This window comes from Oppia nitens, unplaced genomic scaffold (assembly GCF_028296485.1).
Source record: "Oppia nitens isolate AA-2021 unplaced genomic scaffold, nextdenovo-longstitch-racon4-pilon3 scaffold2_pilon_pilon_pilon, whole genome shotgun sequence".
Lineage (NCBI taxonomy): Eukaryota > Metazoa > Arthropoda > Arachnida > Sarcoptiformes > Oppiidae > Oppia > Oppia nitens.
The window spans coordinates 5,838,556-5,857,629 of record NW_026533210.1 but is presented as its reverse complement, the minus strand read 5'-3'; the positions used below and the strand labels follow the sequence as shown (position 1 = coordinate 5,857,629).

Below are 19,074 nucleotides of genomic sequence, written 5' to 3'. Positions count from 1 at the left end.
TGTATTTTTTATGGTATTAATGTCAGTGATAAATGAGTAAAAAATTTAAAAATACATACATTTAAAGGATTTAATTAGAATTTAATTAATAATTTAATGTTTTGTTTTATGCATTGAATCAATCATTAGTTTAATTGTTGTTATTTTTGTATAAAATTTGCATTAAATTTTAATTAAATAAACTGATAAAAATGTTTATGTGGGCAATCAAGTTAATTAAATTTTTAAAAATTATTAGCATAAAAATATTAAATTGTTTAAAAATTAATTTATTGCATATTTAACACAATATATTATGCGTAAAATATTATTATTGTATTTTTAAAAATATTGTATATAAATATTATAATTAAATTTTAAAAATCTTATATTAATTTATAAAAAATATAGCTTATATATATAAATTTTATTGACATTGACATTGATTTAAATATATATATATATATATTATGCAAAACATTTAATTAAAGTTTTATTTATTAATTATTTTTTAGACGCACCGATACATTGTATTAATTTTTATAATATGATTTTTTTAGTCAAAGCATATCAAGCATTGAATGTATGTTCACTTTATAATGAGATTTTAAGTTAAAAGGTTTTACCCATAAATATATAGATCGACAAGTATTTGATTTTCAATAAATGTAGAGAAAGTGTTATTACAAGCTATATATGTGATAATTATAACAAAATTATTACTTTTAAGACTAATTATTTGATAATTAAATTGTTATTTTAGTGAAATATATCTAATTTTAAATTATTTAAATAATAGTAATACCAGTATTCATTAAATATAAGATATTTCATATTTTGTAAATTTTTAATAATAATGTATAGCAATGTAACAATATATATTTTATTTAAAAGTAATTATTTATTACATAAGAAATAATTATAATAAACATTAATAAATAAAAGTTTTAATCATTAATAAATTATAAATAAATGAGTTATATTTGAATATAAATATTAAGTCAATTAGTAAATAATAAAAAAATAATACTAATCTTTAAGTGAAAACATTATGAGTTTACAGATAAAATCTATCGCTATATTCATTAGGACTCTTAACCAAAGTTATAGACTCGTCATCGATGGGCTCATAATATGGATAATTGACCCATACTTTGATTATCGTTTGTGTCAGTAATGCACAGTACAGGTCGTCCATAGAGTCGACTCTTTTGCCATTGATATGTGTAATCACATCATACACTTGAATATCATTACTAAGAATTTATTAGTAATAAACATTTTTTTTAAATATAATTATTATTTTACTCTAAATATCTTTTATATAAAAATTATTAATTTATGTATACATACGTGTCTAACAAAATTTCACTGTTTATTGAGTACACAAGTATACCCTTATAGTCAGGTAATAGATTGGGAGAAATACCACAATCGATGAACTCCTGTCTATCGTTTGGGTCGTACCAATAGACTGACAATCCATAGTTTTGCAACAGTTTTTGTTTAACACTATCCACATAAGCTATATTTGTTGATACAATAAATTTATCAATAATTTATATAAATAACAACAGAATACTTTTTTTATAAATTAAAAAAAATTATATCATTTGATCGTACATTTGACAACATGTATGGGAACGGCAGCATTGATCTCACACTTCAATGCTTTGATATTAATAGCCATAACCTGACCATTACTGTCTACTATAGCATTTCCATTATCGTTTTCTTTGACGACAGCCGTGTGCTGTACTAATGGCACAGTTATGTCGTCGTCCACAGCATTCGGCTTGAGATCTGTTCGTACGACTACACCGTCGTGTAGTAGATTGTAATGTGTTGGCTGCCAATTGCCTACAGTGTATATAATATCGCCCAACTCATAGTCCACACTACTGTCGGCCATATCAATTACTGGCCAATCATTGCGCATCCCATCCAATTGAATGACTGACAAACCTGTTTCCGGATTTAGGTCGACAACACGGGCCTCATGTGTTGATCCGTCGTTGAGTCTTATCTTAACGTATGACGAGATGCTGAGCCGATCACAAGCCGAGACAATCAGTCCCGAAGAATCCACAATACATCCGGAGGCGAGTATAAGCTCTGGTCCCTCATAACCGGGTGGATATTGTTGGTCATCTGTATTATGAACTGTAGGTTTGATGGCAACAAACGGTGCGAACCACTCATTACTAAACGGCTTATTGTTTTGCATTAAAGCTTTTCGCATAAATATCCGATTGTGTTGACTCTGTAATGTCTGTACAGTTAACCACTGGTTAGGATATTGACGACATTGAACTGATAGACACCAATCCCTCGACAAACAATTACTTGTGGCCACTACTACTGATGGCAGCAATAGATTTCTAGTTAATAATAAAAATCAAAAAAAAAATTATTACTCATGATATCGCACATATCAATCAAATTAGTTACCTAATCGATAGCATTGACTGCATTTAATTTATCAATTATTGTGTTATTCAATAGTTATTAATGTTTTGAATGTCGACTAAAAAATAATTGATATTATATTAGTTAATGGATTACTGAGAAATGTTTTGATTGTTCAAAAAAAATAGATAACAAACATTTAAACAAATATATTCTATGTTTGAATTTATTGTTTGATATTAATGCTTAAACAACAATATTATTTAATAATAAACAAATATTATACATAAAAAATTTAACAATCAATAAATATATAAGATTAAAATCAAAAAATAAATTATTATAAACTAAATAAAATAAAAATAAACTATTTATTACCGTAATTTAAATAATTAATGCATAAATTAGTTAAAAAATTAGTTCTGCAAAAAAAGTTAATAATATTTCAAAATAAAATTATAAGCATTTAGATAATGAGTCTATTTTTAAATGGGTAGTTCCTCTGAAAAGTCAACTGGCCCTCTCTCCAAAATAATGGGATCTTTATTGGGATCGGGATTATAGTTGGGTTCATTAGTCCATACTTTGATCGTTGTTTGTGATTGTAGTGCACAATACAGATCGTCCATAGAGTCAACTCTTTTGTAATTAATATGTGTTATCAAATCTAATTCACTGATACCACTAATATTACAAAGTAATACATATTAATAATTAATAATATTATTATTAATTATCAAATAAACTATCAAAAAAATTAAATATATATTTTTTTGAAAAAATCTTTTAATACATACGCATTAATTAACTGTTTATTGTAAATACCATAGACTAGTATTCCCTTATAGTCTTTAAGTTGATGTTTAGAAATACCGCAACTCATGAAAACGTCTTTATCTTTCGGGTCATACCAATAGGTCAACAGTCCATACCGTTGCGATAGTTTTGTTTTAACTCTATCGATATATTCTAATATTATAATATATTTCATAATTAAAATAAAATATCAAACAATATATTTAATATATTAAGTTCAATAAATGTCTAAACCTTTAACTGTATGCATGGGAACGGCAGCATTGATCTCTAAATCAAAGTTCTTAACATTGATGGCCAATACTTTACCATTGGTGTCGACCACAGCATTGCCACAATCGCCTTCTTTGATGACAGCCGTGTGTTGGACTAATTCACATTTAATTTTGTAGTCCTCTTCTATATTGAGATCTGATCGCACAATAATACCCTCATAGAGATGATTATAATGTCCGGGCAGACAATTTCCCACACTATAGACTGCCTTTCCCATTGGTAACGGCAAAGTCTTAGTGTCAAACATTTCGATGACTGGCCAGTCATTGCGATTTCCATCCAATAGAATAGTTGCCAAACCTGTGTCAATATCACGGTCGACAACACGGCCCTCATGTACTTCCCGATTGTTGAATCTGACCCTAACGTATGACGCGCTACCAAATCCTTCACACGCAGACACAATCAGACCCGACGGATCCACAATACATCCCGAACCCAATATGATTTCGGGTCCTTCATAGCCGTTAGGGTACTGCTGAGGATCTGTATTATGAACAGCAGGTTTGATGGCAACAAACGGTTGAAACCAGTTATCTTTGAACGGCATTTTGTTTTTCATCCACGCTTTTCGTACAATTATCGGATATTGACTCACAGTTGGCCACTGACGCCGTGAATGTGATTTTGTCCAATCAGTCGGCAAATAATAACTGGTAGCCATTACTGATAGTATGGCTATATTTCTGAAAATATAAAACAAAAATACATATAAATTATCGATAAAATCTTAGTTTCAAACTAATTGGTTACCTCTTCGATAACACTGACATCATCTATAAGTTTAGTGTAATTGTCTGAATAAACTCTTCAAAACTAGAGATAATTTAATATAACAAATATATAACTATTTGAATGTCGAAAGAAATGTTGAAATATTGGATTCAAGAGTCAGTGAAAGAAATTCAAAAGAGATTAACTAAGAATTACAGTTTATTTTAATGAAAACACTTGTAATGTTTTTTTTATTTTAAAATTAATTTGTAAACAATTGTATCGCGAGATGTACAGTACATTTGCAATTCACATATGCAAACGCTATTTGTAATAAATTTTAATACAGAAATTATATTTATTTAATATTATATTTATTATTAATTAAATTAATTAATATTATTAATAATTATTAATTGAATGATAACGTTACAAATTATTTTTATCAGACACAGTGATAACTATTTTTAATATAGTAATATAATATAATATATAGTAATATAATAATACAGTATGTAAGGACAGGGATAAAGATTTATTAAAAATGAAATAATATAGTTGTTTGACTAATTTTTTTATTATTTAATATAACTCACTAAAAATAAACTTTTAATAACTTTAATAAATTAACTCAATGTGTTAGAAAATTATTATTCATAGATATATTTTTATTACTATAAATAGTATACTACTAGTAATTAATTCATATCAGTTATTATAATAATTTACAATTATTGAAAAAACATCAAATAAACTATTTATATATAATAATAATACTATTGCGGTTGATTTAACTGAATAAACATAACGGCAAACGTTAGGACTGATCCCAGAAATGCAAATATAAATTTCATATCAATGGGAAACAAATTCCAGGCCTGATATGTACTGCAAATATAGCAATCTTTTAGCACCTGTATTAATAAACATCTGTCCACTGGCGACAATTTGCGGCCAACCGAAATCGTATAATTGTTAAGCCATACGTGTATTTCATTGATAGTAGGCTTACGTGTGTGATAGTAGTTCAATGAGATAATGTATAGACTATATATGATGGCCAACATAACAAACTCGGAAAAGTACTCCAGTATTAACCATAAAGTATTAGTCCTCTCAACCATACTTTCCGATGCTATTTGTGTTAATCTAAAGCATGTACTGGAGAACAGTTCGAAAAACCAGAGGAACGGTAGTAAACCTAAGTTGTCGTCAATGGTTTGTTTCAGGTGTTGAAGATTCAGAAACTTTTGCCCAATTTCTTCGTAACTCTTATACAATACTATAAACTCGTTGTTATTGTTGTTTTTGCTGTATTTTTCGTGTCCAAGATTTATCTGACTGAGCAGTTGCCGTTCAATGAGATACACACCGTAACAAATGGTAGTCACCAGTAATACAGAAGTAATGATCCCACCGAAACCATAGATGGCCCACAATAGCTCACGTATTATAACTTTGGGATCATCGATGGTAAGCCATATAAATATTACGGCATTAATGATCACAAATATTAACCAAATACCAGCAAAACAGATGCTCAATAAGTATAGTTGTCTGCTATGTTTTGATGATAACTGTGCGCTGATTGTATACATAAGTTTGTTGATTACTTGCCTCTTGTAATTCATGTGTATATAAGTGATACATACTATCCATGATTTCATGTGAAATGAAAATTTATATAAACTTTTGTGATCTTTTGAAGTCAATGCAAAGTGAAGAGTATAACCAATGAGAAAAATCTGGATTATTATTGTCAATATTGTTAGCAATTTTTTAATAAAACTGACAAAATTATTAACAATCTTATCAGTAATAGTTAAAAAGTTAAAACCATAGATAAAATAGATAACTTTCATTGGTATAGACATTGTTTTGCTAAATATTAAAATAGTTTCGTTGTGTTTAAATTCAATCATAACTATTGGCTATACTAAAGGTTTAGCTAAAAATAAATTTAGCTTAAATTAAGATAAAATCATTTTTTTATCTTATTTCTAAATGTAATTATTTTTTAATATTAATATCTATACATAATATATATTGCATAATATTATCCAGTATTCATTACAAACTCAACATGATGTAAATTATAATATAAAAATTTATCCAAAAAAAATTTAAATACTATTATATAGATTATAATTATAACCAGCAGGATACTATTTTTTTACACTATAACATATTGTTTATTTTWACACTATATGTAACTATAGATATTATACTAAACATTAATAAAAACAACTAACAAAATATTTTTAATGTCAGGTTTTTTATAAAAATTTAATATCCGGGAAGTATTACAAACTAAGAAATAAAATTAAGTGTATTAAATATTGCATATTAAATAGTAACAAAATAATATTTAAATAATGATATCATATTTCATAATAAAAAATAACTATTTGAACAGAGAAAATGATTAATATTAAAATAAATTTAGTTTATTTAATAATTAATTTGATATCAATAGTAAATGTGGTAATAATCGCTCAAAATTGTTATGACATTAGCAAAGATGATTGTTTATGTGGAGCACCGGTTCAGCCATACGGTGTGGTAACAGTGACAACAACAACAACACTGAGAACACCATCAACGACGGCACTGGAGACGGACAGACCACCCGATGCTCAAAAACCATTTAGTAATACAAATAAACAATTTTATGATAATAATGTTAGCGTACGATATAAATGTTACGATGAAAATGCACTGTTAGTGGGCAATGAGGTACGTAACTGTATGTTTGGCCATTGGATCAATGATGTACCCCATTGTGGTCAGTGATTAATATTAATAATGTAAAAAACTATTAATATTATGCATTAGTTATATAATTAATTTATAAACTATACTTTAATTATTATTTATAAACGTGTAGTTTATAACAATAACAAAAATTGAACATTAATTAGCTGAACACTGTTTAGTTAATAAATAGAGAATAGTTTCTAAATATATTTTATATTAAACAAAAAAATTATTAATATTTTTAATTATAAATTTATATTTTATATTTTAATTTTCTAGCAATACCAATTGATATAGACAACATAACTATGTCAAACATTATTTGGTCAAATTATGAGTATAAATTTGCTAATTATAGAGATAATGTCAATAATAATAATACTTTTATAACAAATAAAACTTCAACAACATGTTTATTATTGACTAATAATGATCATACAAAAATTGTCCATGATAACATAATTAAAATATTTGTCAATCAATCACTTGCCCATAACTTAATTACTTTAAACGTTTTCAACATAAATAATATATCAAACATTGACAATCAAATTCATGTATTATTTAAAGATGATGATGAAGATAATAATAATTTCAAAAAATGTCTATTGTATCATGGTCAAATTATTAGTAATGATCAAATACATTTACAATACGACTGCAGTCGATTTACTAATGAGACCAACTTTATTAATTATAACTATACTAACACTGATAATAATAATAATAATAATAATAATAATAATAATAATAATATAATATAAGTATAAATAGCAAATTGTATGACATTGGTGTTTGTGATATAAAATTTTATCGTTTTAATGCCGACTGCGGACAACCCGATGAACAACTATCGCAGCGATATAGTCAAACAAAACCGATTAACAGCGTATCTGTATATAAGTTTTCATGTGTTAAAGATAAGTATAAACTGATTGGAAAGCCTAAAATATCGTGTTTATCTACTGGCCAATGGTCAGATCCATTTCCTCAATGTATACCTAAATCGTATTGTAAGCCAATAGACTTGAGCTATTTGAATGCTAATATAAAAGTTGTATATAATAATAAATTAGTAACAAATGATGGACAGGTACATGTGCCGAATGGTATGTCAGCAAAGTTACAATGTGTTACCAATAATGGAAATAATAAAACTAATAATAATTATCGATTAACTAATAAAATAGTATTAATCTGTAATCATAGCAATTGGATTGGACTACCGCTTGATGATAGTGTTCAATGTGTTTTAAACAATACGGGGCCACTAATTGGTGACATACAGGACCATAGCATAGATACGACTAATATTATAACAGTATCAATAATGGGTGGACTGTTAGCTGTGTCCGTTTGTATTATACTTATATCTATTAGTTAYAATTTATATACACGTAATAAAACAATTAATACTGACGATGATAATAATAATGTGGAAACTTATGATGATATTATGCTAAATGAAAAATATGATTTGAATAATACTAAATATGATGAACACATTTATCAATTACCATTTCCAACATCTGATTATATTTATAGTCATCAATATTTAGAAATACATGATTAATATAAAAACTAAATATATTATAAACAATTTATTAGTATTTATATATATTTTTATATTCAATATACAGTGTATATTTGTTATACAATAATTTTTATATAAAATAAAATAMTTTCATAAATTAATTTAATTGAATAAAATAAACATTATAAAGCAATAAATGACAATTTGTTTTATATTATTTGCAATTTTCTACTGATAATTAAATATACATTTAAATTCAATAGTATTATTATAACAACAACAATAATCATAATTGCAATGCAATTGTTTGGGACAACCAAAGTCACAACAGCCTCCTATTTGAGTGTTTACTAAAATAAAAAATATATACATATACTATATACTATATAATACAATACAATTTTTAATTATAATTAAAATATGATTTGCATTTTAATTATCATTTATACCTTCATTAAAAATAACAATTATTATAATTATTATAAAACAAATAATTTCTAACAATTTAGCCATTTTTAATATTTTGCAGTTTTATTAATGCAACTATAATAATATGATAAATTCAATTCAATATTATTATTGCATWGTGTTTGTACAGTATATGAGATTTTATACTTTAAAATTAACTAATTCATATGATATTGCAATTATTAATTAAATTACTAATATAAATATTTTATTTTATCAATAATCAACATATAATATAATAAAATATAAGTTATTATTAAATAACTTAATATAACATAATATAATATTAATATAATACTGTACTTACTATAATATAATTTATTATAGTTTTTTATATTAAATATCATGTATTGAATATGAAAAAAATAAATGTCATAATTATACGCCATCTGTGAACGGGTAGTCCGGATGACTTCTAGCTGTTCCCAGTGTTAACAGTTTGGGTCGTTGTTTCAATCCATCAATGATTTGCATTTCTTGATCGGTTAGATTGAAATCAAAAATATAGATATTTTGTCGCATATGTATAGGGTTTACAGTTTTCGGTATAACAGCCACACCTCGCTGTATATTCCATCGGAGAGCTACCTGGGCTACAGTTTTGTTATGATTTCCGGCTATTTCCCTAAGCTGTTGCTCTTCTAACAGATCGTATCCCTGTCTAAGTGGTGAGTAGGCTGTCATCAAAATGCTATTGTTTTTGCAAAACTCTAACATTTTTATTTGATTGTAGTATGGATTGCATTCAACCTATTGGTGAACATTCAATATAATGTAGAAATTTTATAGCATTTAAAAAAACGTTGTGTAACTTAGTGAAAAAAAACTTAATAATTACCTGATTAACAACTGGTTTGATATTAGAGTTTTGTAACAATGTTTGTAATTGTTTTATATTAAAATTGGCCACACCTATTGTTTTGGTAAGTCCTAACTGTAGGGCATCCTCCATACCGGCCCACGTCTCCAAATAGCTATTTGGCTCCCAATCTCTAGGAATATTTGACAAATTGCAGTACATAGGAAACACATTATCGCCATTTGAAAACCCGGTCGGCCAATGAATGAGAGCCATATCGACATAACTGAGTCCCAGTTCCCGGAGCGATATCTTCAGATTCTCGATCACCCGATCTCTACTGTGAAAGTTATTCCAGACTTTGGTTGTAATAAACATTTGTTCCCTTTTGACTAATCCATCGGCAAATGCTCGGCGCAGAGCATAACCAATGGCTTTCTCGATGTTGTAAAAGTATGCGCCGTCTATATATCGATAGCCAAGTTTGATGGCTTCGTAGATGACACGAGCCGCTCGGTTATCGTCGTTGAACAGCCACGACCCGAGTGACCAGACTCGGTCGTGATTTATACGCCAACAGCCGAAGCCTACGAGTGGCAGACGGTGTTGGCCATCGTTGAGACGCCTCCGAAGTACACGCGGTCCTTATAATTAAAGTTATAATAAATTTAAAAACTTATAATAGTTTTTTTTTAGTTTATATCATCAATCGTTATAAATTAATAAATAAAAAAATTTAACATCAAATAATTACTTTGACATTTGATAGTGCATATTAATAATTGCAAACAAATTAAAATAGCAAACAATTTGACTATAAAATTAAATTTAATTGAGTTTATTTTAATAATCATAACTTTTATGTGTATAAAAACTGGRTGAAAGTTATGTGTAAATATGAATTTATTTAAATAAAAAAATTTATTTATTTATATTTGTATTATATTTAATCATTTAGTATAATATATATTATAAATCTACTTTCAAGTTGTCAATCAACTCATCATTTATTTGAAGGTTAATTAAAATAATAATTGTTTACTTCAATTGAAAAATGTATTAACACTACATTATATGAGACCACTTTTAACTAAATTATGACAATAAAGTTTTTAAAATTATTATTTGATTGATTTGGTCACATCCTACTGATCATTAGTGTACAGCTTTTGTTTAAAATTTAAGGAAAGTTTTATAGTAAATTTCTCATTGTGTTCATTCAACATTTTTTTTTAAAAATCTAGATAAAATTGTTATTATTCAAACTGAGAGTTTAGTTTATGATTTATAATTTTAAATAACATAATTTAATTTATAGGAAATATGTTACTAAAAATCACATTAATTTTATAATTATATAGTTATATTTGATTTATTTAAAAAAAAAAATTATATTTACATTATGTAGTTATTATTGTTGTTGTTATAAATAATATTGAAACTAAAATATTTATTTAATTATAAGCAATTAATTTTTTTAAATGTTTATTTAACATATTTAGAGATATATTTTAGTTTTATTTTATAACATATAAGAGAAAATTACTAAATTCTTCCATAAAATATTTTAGAGAAATTGTCTAAACATTTGTACTGTACTAACATTAATACATTTTTATTATAAAGTTTATAATATAAACAGTATAAGGGTTTTTAAACAACAATAAAATTATTTTATTAACAATTTGATATATATATTTATTAAATTAATTGTATAAATTACTACAAATGACATATTTATTAAATATTTTAGTTAAATTTATGTAGTTTTATAATTGCATTATACAGTATATTTAAGTTATAATTTGAAAAACATTATCAAAACATTTTATAAAAAAAGTATAATACTGTAAATTATTATAATGTACGTAATATAATTGAATTTACTACAAATGTATTTTATATATAATAAAAATTTTGTAATATAATATTATACATTATTTTAAGTAATTGAATAGCATACACATTTACAAAATAAATATTTAATTAATATAATAAAAATTAATTTCAAAATTGATATATCATCTTACGTAAACACATTATTTGATATTAACATAAAATTCAATAAAAATTTATCAATTTTATGTTTGATTGTAAAAAATATTTTGTTTGTTTTAAAACAGTTAACTTAATTAATAAACAATCAATCTTTTTTATTATTAATATTTTATATTATCGTTTAATTTATATTAATGGCGACAATATTTTATGTAAACGAAAATATTAATCCAATCGATGAATATTATAAAATTAATAACAAAACACTTTTATCGTCTGATAAATTGAAACAATTAACTGGAGTTAAACTAGAAATTGTATTAATTATATTAATAATTATTTAATTAAGTTGAAAAACAATAAATAAATTTTAATTAATACTAAAATATTGTGCTATTTATTTGATAGATTGACAAAATATCGTTTAAAAACTTTGAAAACGATAACAACTTATCAGATATTTGTGGTATAATACCTGTCAATTATGTGCACAGTTATGACAGCACTGATATTACCTGTGAAAAACATAGGTTTAAGTTTTTGTTAAGTCTTATAATTGAATGACTAATTTTTATAATAAATGATCACAAATTTTGTAGCCCTGAGCCGGAACACTTTCATTTGGATAATGAGATAATTGTGATGCAAACTGGTATCGGATTTTTGTTGGTCCGCACAGTTGGCGATGAATTGATTTGCATTGTTATGACAAAGGGCTACAAACTGACACTACCGGCCGGTTGTATACATAGTTTTCGGTGTCAGTTCACTGATAAATATAGATATCATACGGTTTGTGGTCCCTGTTTTGAACCGGATAAAGAGCACCGGGTCTATTTGGATTATCAACAACATTTTATCCACTAATTTCTAATATTATATTATTTTAATTAGATTTATATAATTTTTTAATACTAGATTATAAGGTACTGTATTTTATAATTAGTAATATCAGTTATATTTATTTTATTTTTAATTTATTATATTAAAATATATACTATTATGAAAACTGTAAATCTAAAATTTATTATAAATTAAAATATTTTTAATAATTATCATTATTTTAAGCATTTTTAATGAATAAAATAATTATGCAAAATCTGGGTATTAAAAGTTTTACTGATAAGAAAATTATATTAAAATTAAATTAAAATTAAATTGTTTTTAATTGACAAAAATTTAATTTTTGTAATATTAATAAAATTACTGATTTATTAAAATATCAGTAAAAAAATATATTATAATAAAGATATTTAATTTATATCTACTGTTAATAATGTATTAGTAATTTAATGCAATTTAATTTGAATAAATAGTTTTATATACACTAATCAATTAATCTATATATTTAAATGTTATAAATTTCTAAACTCTAAAAATCAATATTTAAATAACAGATAGATATTAATATAAACTGAATTTTTATATATTAAGAAACACAATCCAATTGCTATACATTTTTATCGGTCACTTTGGGCGAAAAATTTTGTATCCATGGGTCAACCATCAGCTGAGCACTGGTAGCTCTTAGTTTGATATTTGGTTCAAGCATTTTCTTTATGAATGACAACAAATCTGTGGATAATTTGGCGGACACTTTGCTTCTGAAGCGCCACTCTTTTGCCAGTTGTTTGCGAAGCATTGTCCGGTCGTCACCCAAAGGGAACGGTAGGCCATCGTTAAGCATAATAAAGAAACAAACGCCGAGAGACCAGATGTCTGATATTAACGGATTGTGTGGAAACTTCTGCAACAATTCAGGCGAGAAGTACGGCAATGAACCGCAAAATGTCGTACTCTTGAAGTCTTTGTTGGGAACCTCTACGGCGTAACTAAAGTCTGATATCTTGGGATTTAGTTTTTGAGTCAATAAAATATTTTCCAGTTTGAGATCCCGGTGCGCAATATGCTGGCTATGCATGTGATGAATGGCGTCTAATATCTGGACAAACATTTGATGAGCTGTTAGTTCGCTGAATGAGCCCTTGTTTTTCAGCCAATCGGCTAACGTTCCGTTCGGTGCGAACTCCATAATCATATAAACTTTGTTCGCCGACTGCGAGATCTCATACATCTTAATGATGTTCTTGTGTTTGATGGCTGACAACAGTTTGACTTCAGCCGGCAAAAAGTCTACCCTATAGTGATGTGTCGCCCGTTTCAAATCAATTACTTTGACGGCAACCGGTTTCTGGCTATTATTAAACGCTTTAAATACTTCGGCATAATTGCCGGCGCCTATCGACGCATCCAATGTATAGCCTTTTTTAGCCAAAAAGCTTTTAACCAATTGATACTCATCGCGATCCGGTTGAGACTTCTTTGTCAGTGAATGTTTCTGTTTGAGCTTATCATACCCATCATCGCCCTGAGCTTTGAACGTGTCTTCCTTAAGCTTGTCGTCATTAATTAGGCGTTTTTCGTTGGAGTCGTTGGTGTCCTGTCCAACATCTGCACCCTTGTAGAGAATACCAACGCTTTTTTCGTTTTTATCCGCTTCGCCTACCGGTGCCGTCGGCTTTCTTCTATCATTATTATCCACTTTTTCAGAATTGCCAGAACTGGCACAACACGCGCTACCCATTGGTTAGGATTAAAAACTAAGACACAAATGAAAAATAATACTCTTTTTTTTGTCACCAATTGATTACTTATTTAGTGAATAAAAATTACAGAAAAATATATGAGATGACAGTTAACTAAAAAAATAAATAAATAATATTAAAACTATTTAAAACTATTGATTATTACACGTGAAATCTATTTAATTTTTTTAGAATATTTTGATTAAATTAATATTAATGAAAAAATTAATTAATACATAATATTATCTAATACTATCTAATATCACATTAAAAAATTATTTAGAGATCAATTGTTATCATCGATTGGTACATAAATATAAAATAAAAATATTTTATTGACTGTTTTGATTGAATTTTGATGGTCTTTAAAATATACAAAAAAAGTCATGAATTATAAAAGACATCAATTTGTGAAACAATTTGGTATTACTTACCTTTAGAGGGCTTCGTTTTTTATATTGTTTTTAAAGGGTGTAAGGTTAGGAAGTGGGGGTGGGGTTAGATAGTAGTTTGTTAGGTAGGGGTAGTGTAGAGTCATATTATGATTAATATTTATTTTTGACTTCTAATGTCAATACAATGGAATGATTTCAAGTGTTTTTCCCAAAAATTTGTTAGATATTGATTGACATAACACTTAAATACATATTGAATACAATATTAACTCAATATCAATGAATGGCACGATTTGTATCAGAAAAAGCAAACACTTTAGACAATATCTGTTATAAAAATTATATGTATTGTAAACATATGTACTGTAATACTGTACTTAATTAATATATTTTTTACATTTGGTAAAACAAAGTATAGTTTATAAACTAAAACTAAATGCATTTTTATAATCAATTAAAAACTAAAAATTAATTATTTTTAACAAATATAAGCGATTTTATGATATATATAAAGTATTAATTAAATTAAGAAAAATCAAAATATAATTTCCCGGTTTTGTCATTTAAACTCCAGAAGATGCAAAACTCTAGATACAGTCTCATAGCATTCATTTCGACGAATGATTCAATATTATTCAATTCAAATTCAATATTATAATGATCCAAAAATATACTAAGACACAATTTTAATGAAAACAATTTTAATGAAAAATATCATTTTTTAACTAAACTAATAGGATACGAAATTAATAAATATGAAAATAATAAATTTAAATCATTGATAACTAAATCAAATAATTTTAATAAATTTTATAAATATGTTAAATGTATTTCTAGTGATGAAACTAATAAATGTTTTATTAATGATAAAAACGAGACAATAACTGATAATCAGTTAATAGTAGAAAATTTTAAGAATGAATTCATAAAATCATATAATAATAACACTAATAATAATTTTCAGAATATTGTCACAAATTTAAATAATAATTTATTTGAATTTGATTTATCTATGAATGATGTAATAAAAAGTTTTCAGAAATATAATTATAATTCATCACAAGGATTAACATTTATTGATAATATTGTACTAAAAAACTGTTTAAATGGTACTTCAAAATTAATTTATTTTTTATTTAACAAAATTTTATTTCATCAGCATTTTCCACGAAAATTAAAAATAATTGAAATTACACCTATAATTAAAAGTAATAAAAATAAGCAATTATTTAACTCTTACAGAGCTATTGGGGTTCAATCAAATTTATTTAGGATTTTTGAAAATGTTATTAATCAAAAATTAATACCGTATATTGAATTTAATAATATTTTACCCAATTGTCAATATGCTTATAGAACCAAAATAGGTCTAAAAAATTTTCATATAGATATGCAACAAGTAATTTGTAATGCTTTTAATAACAATATTGTTGGTATAGATATTATATTTTTAGACTTTTCTAATGCTTTCAATACTGTATCTCATGATATTTTAATGAAAAAACTTAAAAGTTATAATATACATGGTAAATTTTATAATATTTTATGTGATATTTTTAAAGATAGATACCAATATGTTAAATATAATAATCATAAATCAGATTTATTTAGTGTACAATCTGGTGTAATACAGGGTGGAGTTACATCAAGTGTTTTATTTAATCTATACATTTCAGATATTATACAAAATTTAAATAGTTATATTTTTAAATATGCAGATGATATTACATTAATCAAAATAATTAATAATAATAATGACTGTCATAAGTTACAATCTGATTTAAATTGCATTTCAAATTTTTGTATTATAAATCAGTTACAATTAAATATCAGTAAATGTGAATTTATGCGAATTTCAACTAAATCTACTGAAATAAATGATTACTTTATAAATTCTACTAAAATTAAAAATATAGATAATAACAAAAATGTAGGTATATTTTATGATAAAAATTTTAATTTTAATATTCACGTAAACTATATATACAACAAATGTATTAAAAAATTTGCAATTTTAAAAAATATTTGTAAAAAAGCTAGTGGTAATACCTTTTTAAAAGCATATCAAACTTATATTATACCCATAATTGAATATTGTAACCTATGTTTAGTATATAATTCAACACAATCTGAAAAAATTGAAAAAATTCAGAAAAAAGTGACAAAATATATCTGTATGCTAATGAATAAATTTAATTTATCATATTATGAAAGATTAAAATTTTTAGATTTAGAATCATTAGGTAAACGCAGAATTTTACAAAATTTGAAGTTATTTTTTAAAATAAAACTTAAAAACATTGATATTCCTAACAATTGGATAAACTGTGTTGAATTCTATAATACAACTAGACATGGGATAAAATGTAGAAAAACTGTTAATAGATTAAAAAGGTTTGATAAAAACTTTTTTGATTATAATGTAAATTTATTTAACAATTTACCACAAAATATTAGGGATGAAACAAATTATAACAAAATAATTAATTTACTTAATTGTTATTTTAAATAAATATGTAATTTTAAAATAATTTTAACATATTTTATTGTCAAATATTATTGTATATTATTATGAGAATATTGTATTTCATAACAAGTATGTGAAATAAAGATTATTATTATTATTATTATTATTATTATTTATAGACGAACGAGTGAATGAATTCGACGGTGAGATAAACAATTCGATGAATGCATTATTGAAATCGACGTATATTTTAAACAAGTATTTAGTAGAAATGTCTTACAATAATATACAAATAGTAGTTAAATTAATTAGAAATATTTTTTTATTAAGACATGAAAAATAAACAGATAATGTATTTTTAGAAAAAAAATACAAAAACATTTGTGTTTAAAATGAAAACAATAAGATTTTTTTTGTATAGTTTGTGACATTCAATATATACGTCGATTTCAATAATGCATTCATCGAATTGTTTATCTCACCGTCGAATTCATTCACTCGTTCGTCGATATTATTGACTCACTCGTCGAAATGAATGCTATGAGACTGTAACATACATATTATGAAACGTGGTTTGAGTTATATAACAGATAGTCATGAAAACAGGTTTGTCTGTTGGACACAGATTTGTCATTTGTTTTTAGACCACCGATACTATGTTTGTTGGATTCAATAGAAGTTATTTGAGATATAACATCAAACAACATTTGATTGCAAGTCTACAATCAATGTACTATTTGTATACAATGTATAATAAGAAAACATATCAATAACTCATTAATTCACTTGCAATCAAAAGTCGGGTTGTGTTATAACTCACATAACTTCTATTGGATCAAACGTAAAGGTGGACTAATAAACATATGACTAACCTGTGTTCACCAGACAAATCAGTGCCCACAGACAACAACTAACAGGTTTAGCCGTTGACTTCTTCTTCAGGCTTATGTGTTGACGCAATTACAGGTAGTGTTGTGAAAGTTTCTTCTTCTTCAGGTTTTGTTGACTGAATAACTGGTAGTGTTGTACGATGTCTTCCTCTTTAGGCTAATATGTTGAATAAATAACATTGTGATTTAATTGTTGAAGAATAATATAACTTTTACAACAATATGTGCATTTAGCCAACACATTAGTCTGAAGTAGAAGACAAAGTCAAAACCAGTTGAACACAAGTGTGAGATCCGTGACTGAAATGTTTGATTTTATATTGACCACAAATTTGTCATTTGTCTGTTGGCTACAGACTTGCCATTTGTCTGTTGGCCACAGATTTGTCATTTGTCTGTTGGCCACAGATTTGTCATTTGTCTGTTGGCCACAGATTTGTCATTTATCTGTTGGCTACAGACCTGCATTTGCCTGTTGGCCACAGATTTGTCATTTGTCTGTTGGCCACAGATTTGTCATTTGTCTTTGTCATTTGTCTGTTGGCCACAGATTTGTCATTTGTCTGTTGGCTACAGACTTGTCATTTGTCTGTTGGCCACAGATTTGTCATTTATCTGTTGGCTACAGACCTGCATTTGCCTGTTGGCCACAGATTTGTCATTTGTCTGTTGGCTACAAATTTGTCATTTGTCTGTTGGCCACAGATTTGTCATTTGTCTGTTGGCTACAGACTTGTCATTTGTCTGTTGGCCACAGATTTGTCATTTATCTGTTGGCTACAGACCTGCATTTGCCTGTTGGCCACAGATTTGTCATTTGTCTGTTGGCTACAAATTTGTCATTTGTCTGTTGGCTACAGATTTGTCATTTGTCTGTTGCTACAGATTTGTCTGTTTGGCTGTTGGCACAAATTTGATTTGTCATTTGTCTGTTGGCTACAAATTTGTCATTTGTCTGTTGGCTACAGATTTGTCATTTGTCTGTTG

The 19,074-nt window shown here is 26.0% G+C and overlaps 5 protein-coding genes across 5 annotated transcripts; 1 reads left to right on the top strand and 4 right to left on the bottom strand.

Annotated features, from left to right (window-relative positions):
- Nucleotides 1–1,036: 1,036 nt before the first annotated feature.
- LOC128955871 (uncharacterized) lies at nucleotides 1,037–2,489 on the bottom strand. The gene is made up of 4 exons (XM_054301549.1): nucleotides 2,431–2,489; nucleotides 1,603–2,360; nucleotides 1,333–1,504; nucleotides 1,037–1,235 (listed from the first exon to the last, which is right to left on the bottom strand). The coding sequence occupies exons 1-4, from the start codon at nucleotides 2,451–2,453 to the stop codon at nucleotides 1,037–1,039; spliced, it is 1,152 nt and encodes a 383-aa protein (XP_054157524.1). The 5' UTR covers nucleotides 2,454–2,489.
- Nucleotides 2,490–2,873: 384 nt separating this feature from the next.
- Nucleotides 2,874–4,390, bottom strand: LOC128955870 (uncharacterized). Its single transcript, XM_054301548.1, has 4 exons — nucleotides 4,234–4,390; nucleotides 3,439–4,166; nucleotides 3,186–3,357; nucleotides 2,874–3,072 (listed from the first exon to the last, which is right to left on the bottom strand). The coding sequence occupies exons 1-4, from the start codon at nucleotides 4,254–4,256 to the stop codon at nucleotides 2,874–2,876; spliced, it is 1,122 nt and encodes a 373-aa protein (XP_054157523.1). The 5' UTR covers nucleotides 4,257–4,390.
- A 4,941-nt stretch (nucleotides 4,391–9,331) lies between these two features.
- On the bottom strand, nucleotides 9,332–10,908 carry LOC128955868 (1,5-anhydro-D-fructose reductase-like). Its single transcript, XM_054301547.1, has 3 exons — nucleotides 10,902–10,908; nucleotides 9,792–10,396; nucleotides 9,332–9,703 (listed from the first exon to the last, which is right to left on the bottom strand). The coding sequence occupies exons 1-3, from the start codon at nucleotides 10,906–10,908 to the stop codon at nucleotides 9,332–9,334; spliced, it is 984 nt and encodes a 327-aa protein (XP_054157522.1).
- Nucleotides 10,909–11,944: 1,036 nt separating this feature from the next.
- On the top strand, nucleotides 11,945–12,617 carry LOC128955867 (uncharacterized). Its single transcript, XM_054301546.1, has 3 exons — nucleotides 11,945–12,067; nucleotides 12,159–12,280; nucleotides 12,350–12,617. Exons 1-3 carry the CDS (start codon nucleotides 11,945–11,947, stop codon nucleotides 12,615–12,617), a joined length of 513 nt encoding a protein of 170 aa, XP_054157521.1.
- A 577-nt stretch (nucleotides 12,618–13,194) lies between these two features.
- LOC128956159 (testis-specific serine/threonine-protein kinase 3-like) lies at nucleotides 13,195–14,445 on the bottom strand. The gene has a single exon (XM_054301842.1). The coding sequence runs from the start codon at nucleotides 14,332–14,334 to the stop codon at nucleotides 13,201–13,203; it is 1,134 nt and encodes a 377-aa protein (XP_054157817.1). The 5' UTR covers nucleotides 14,335–14,445; the 3' UTR covers nucleotides 13,195–13,200.
- Nucleotides 14,446–19,074: the final 4,629 nt, after the last annotated feature.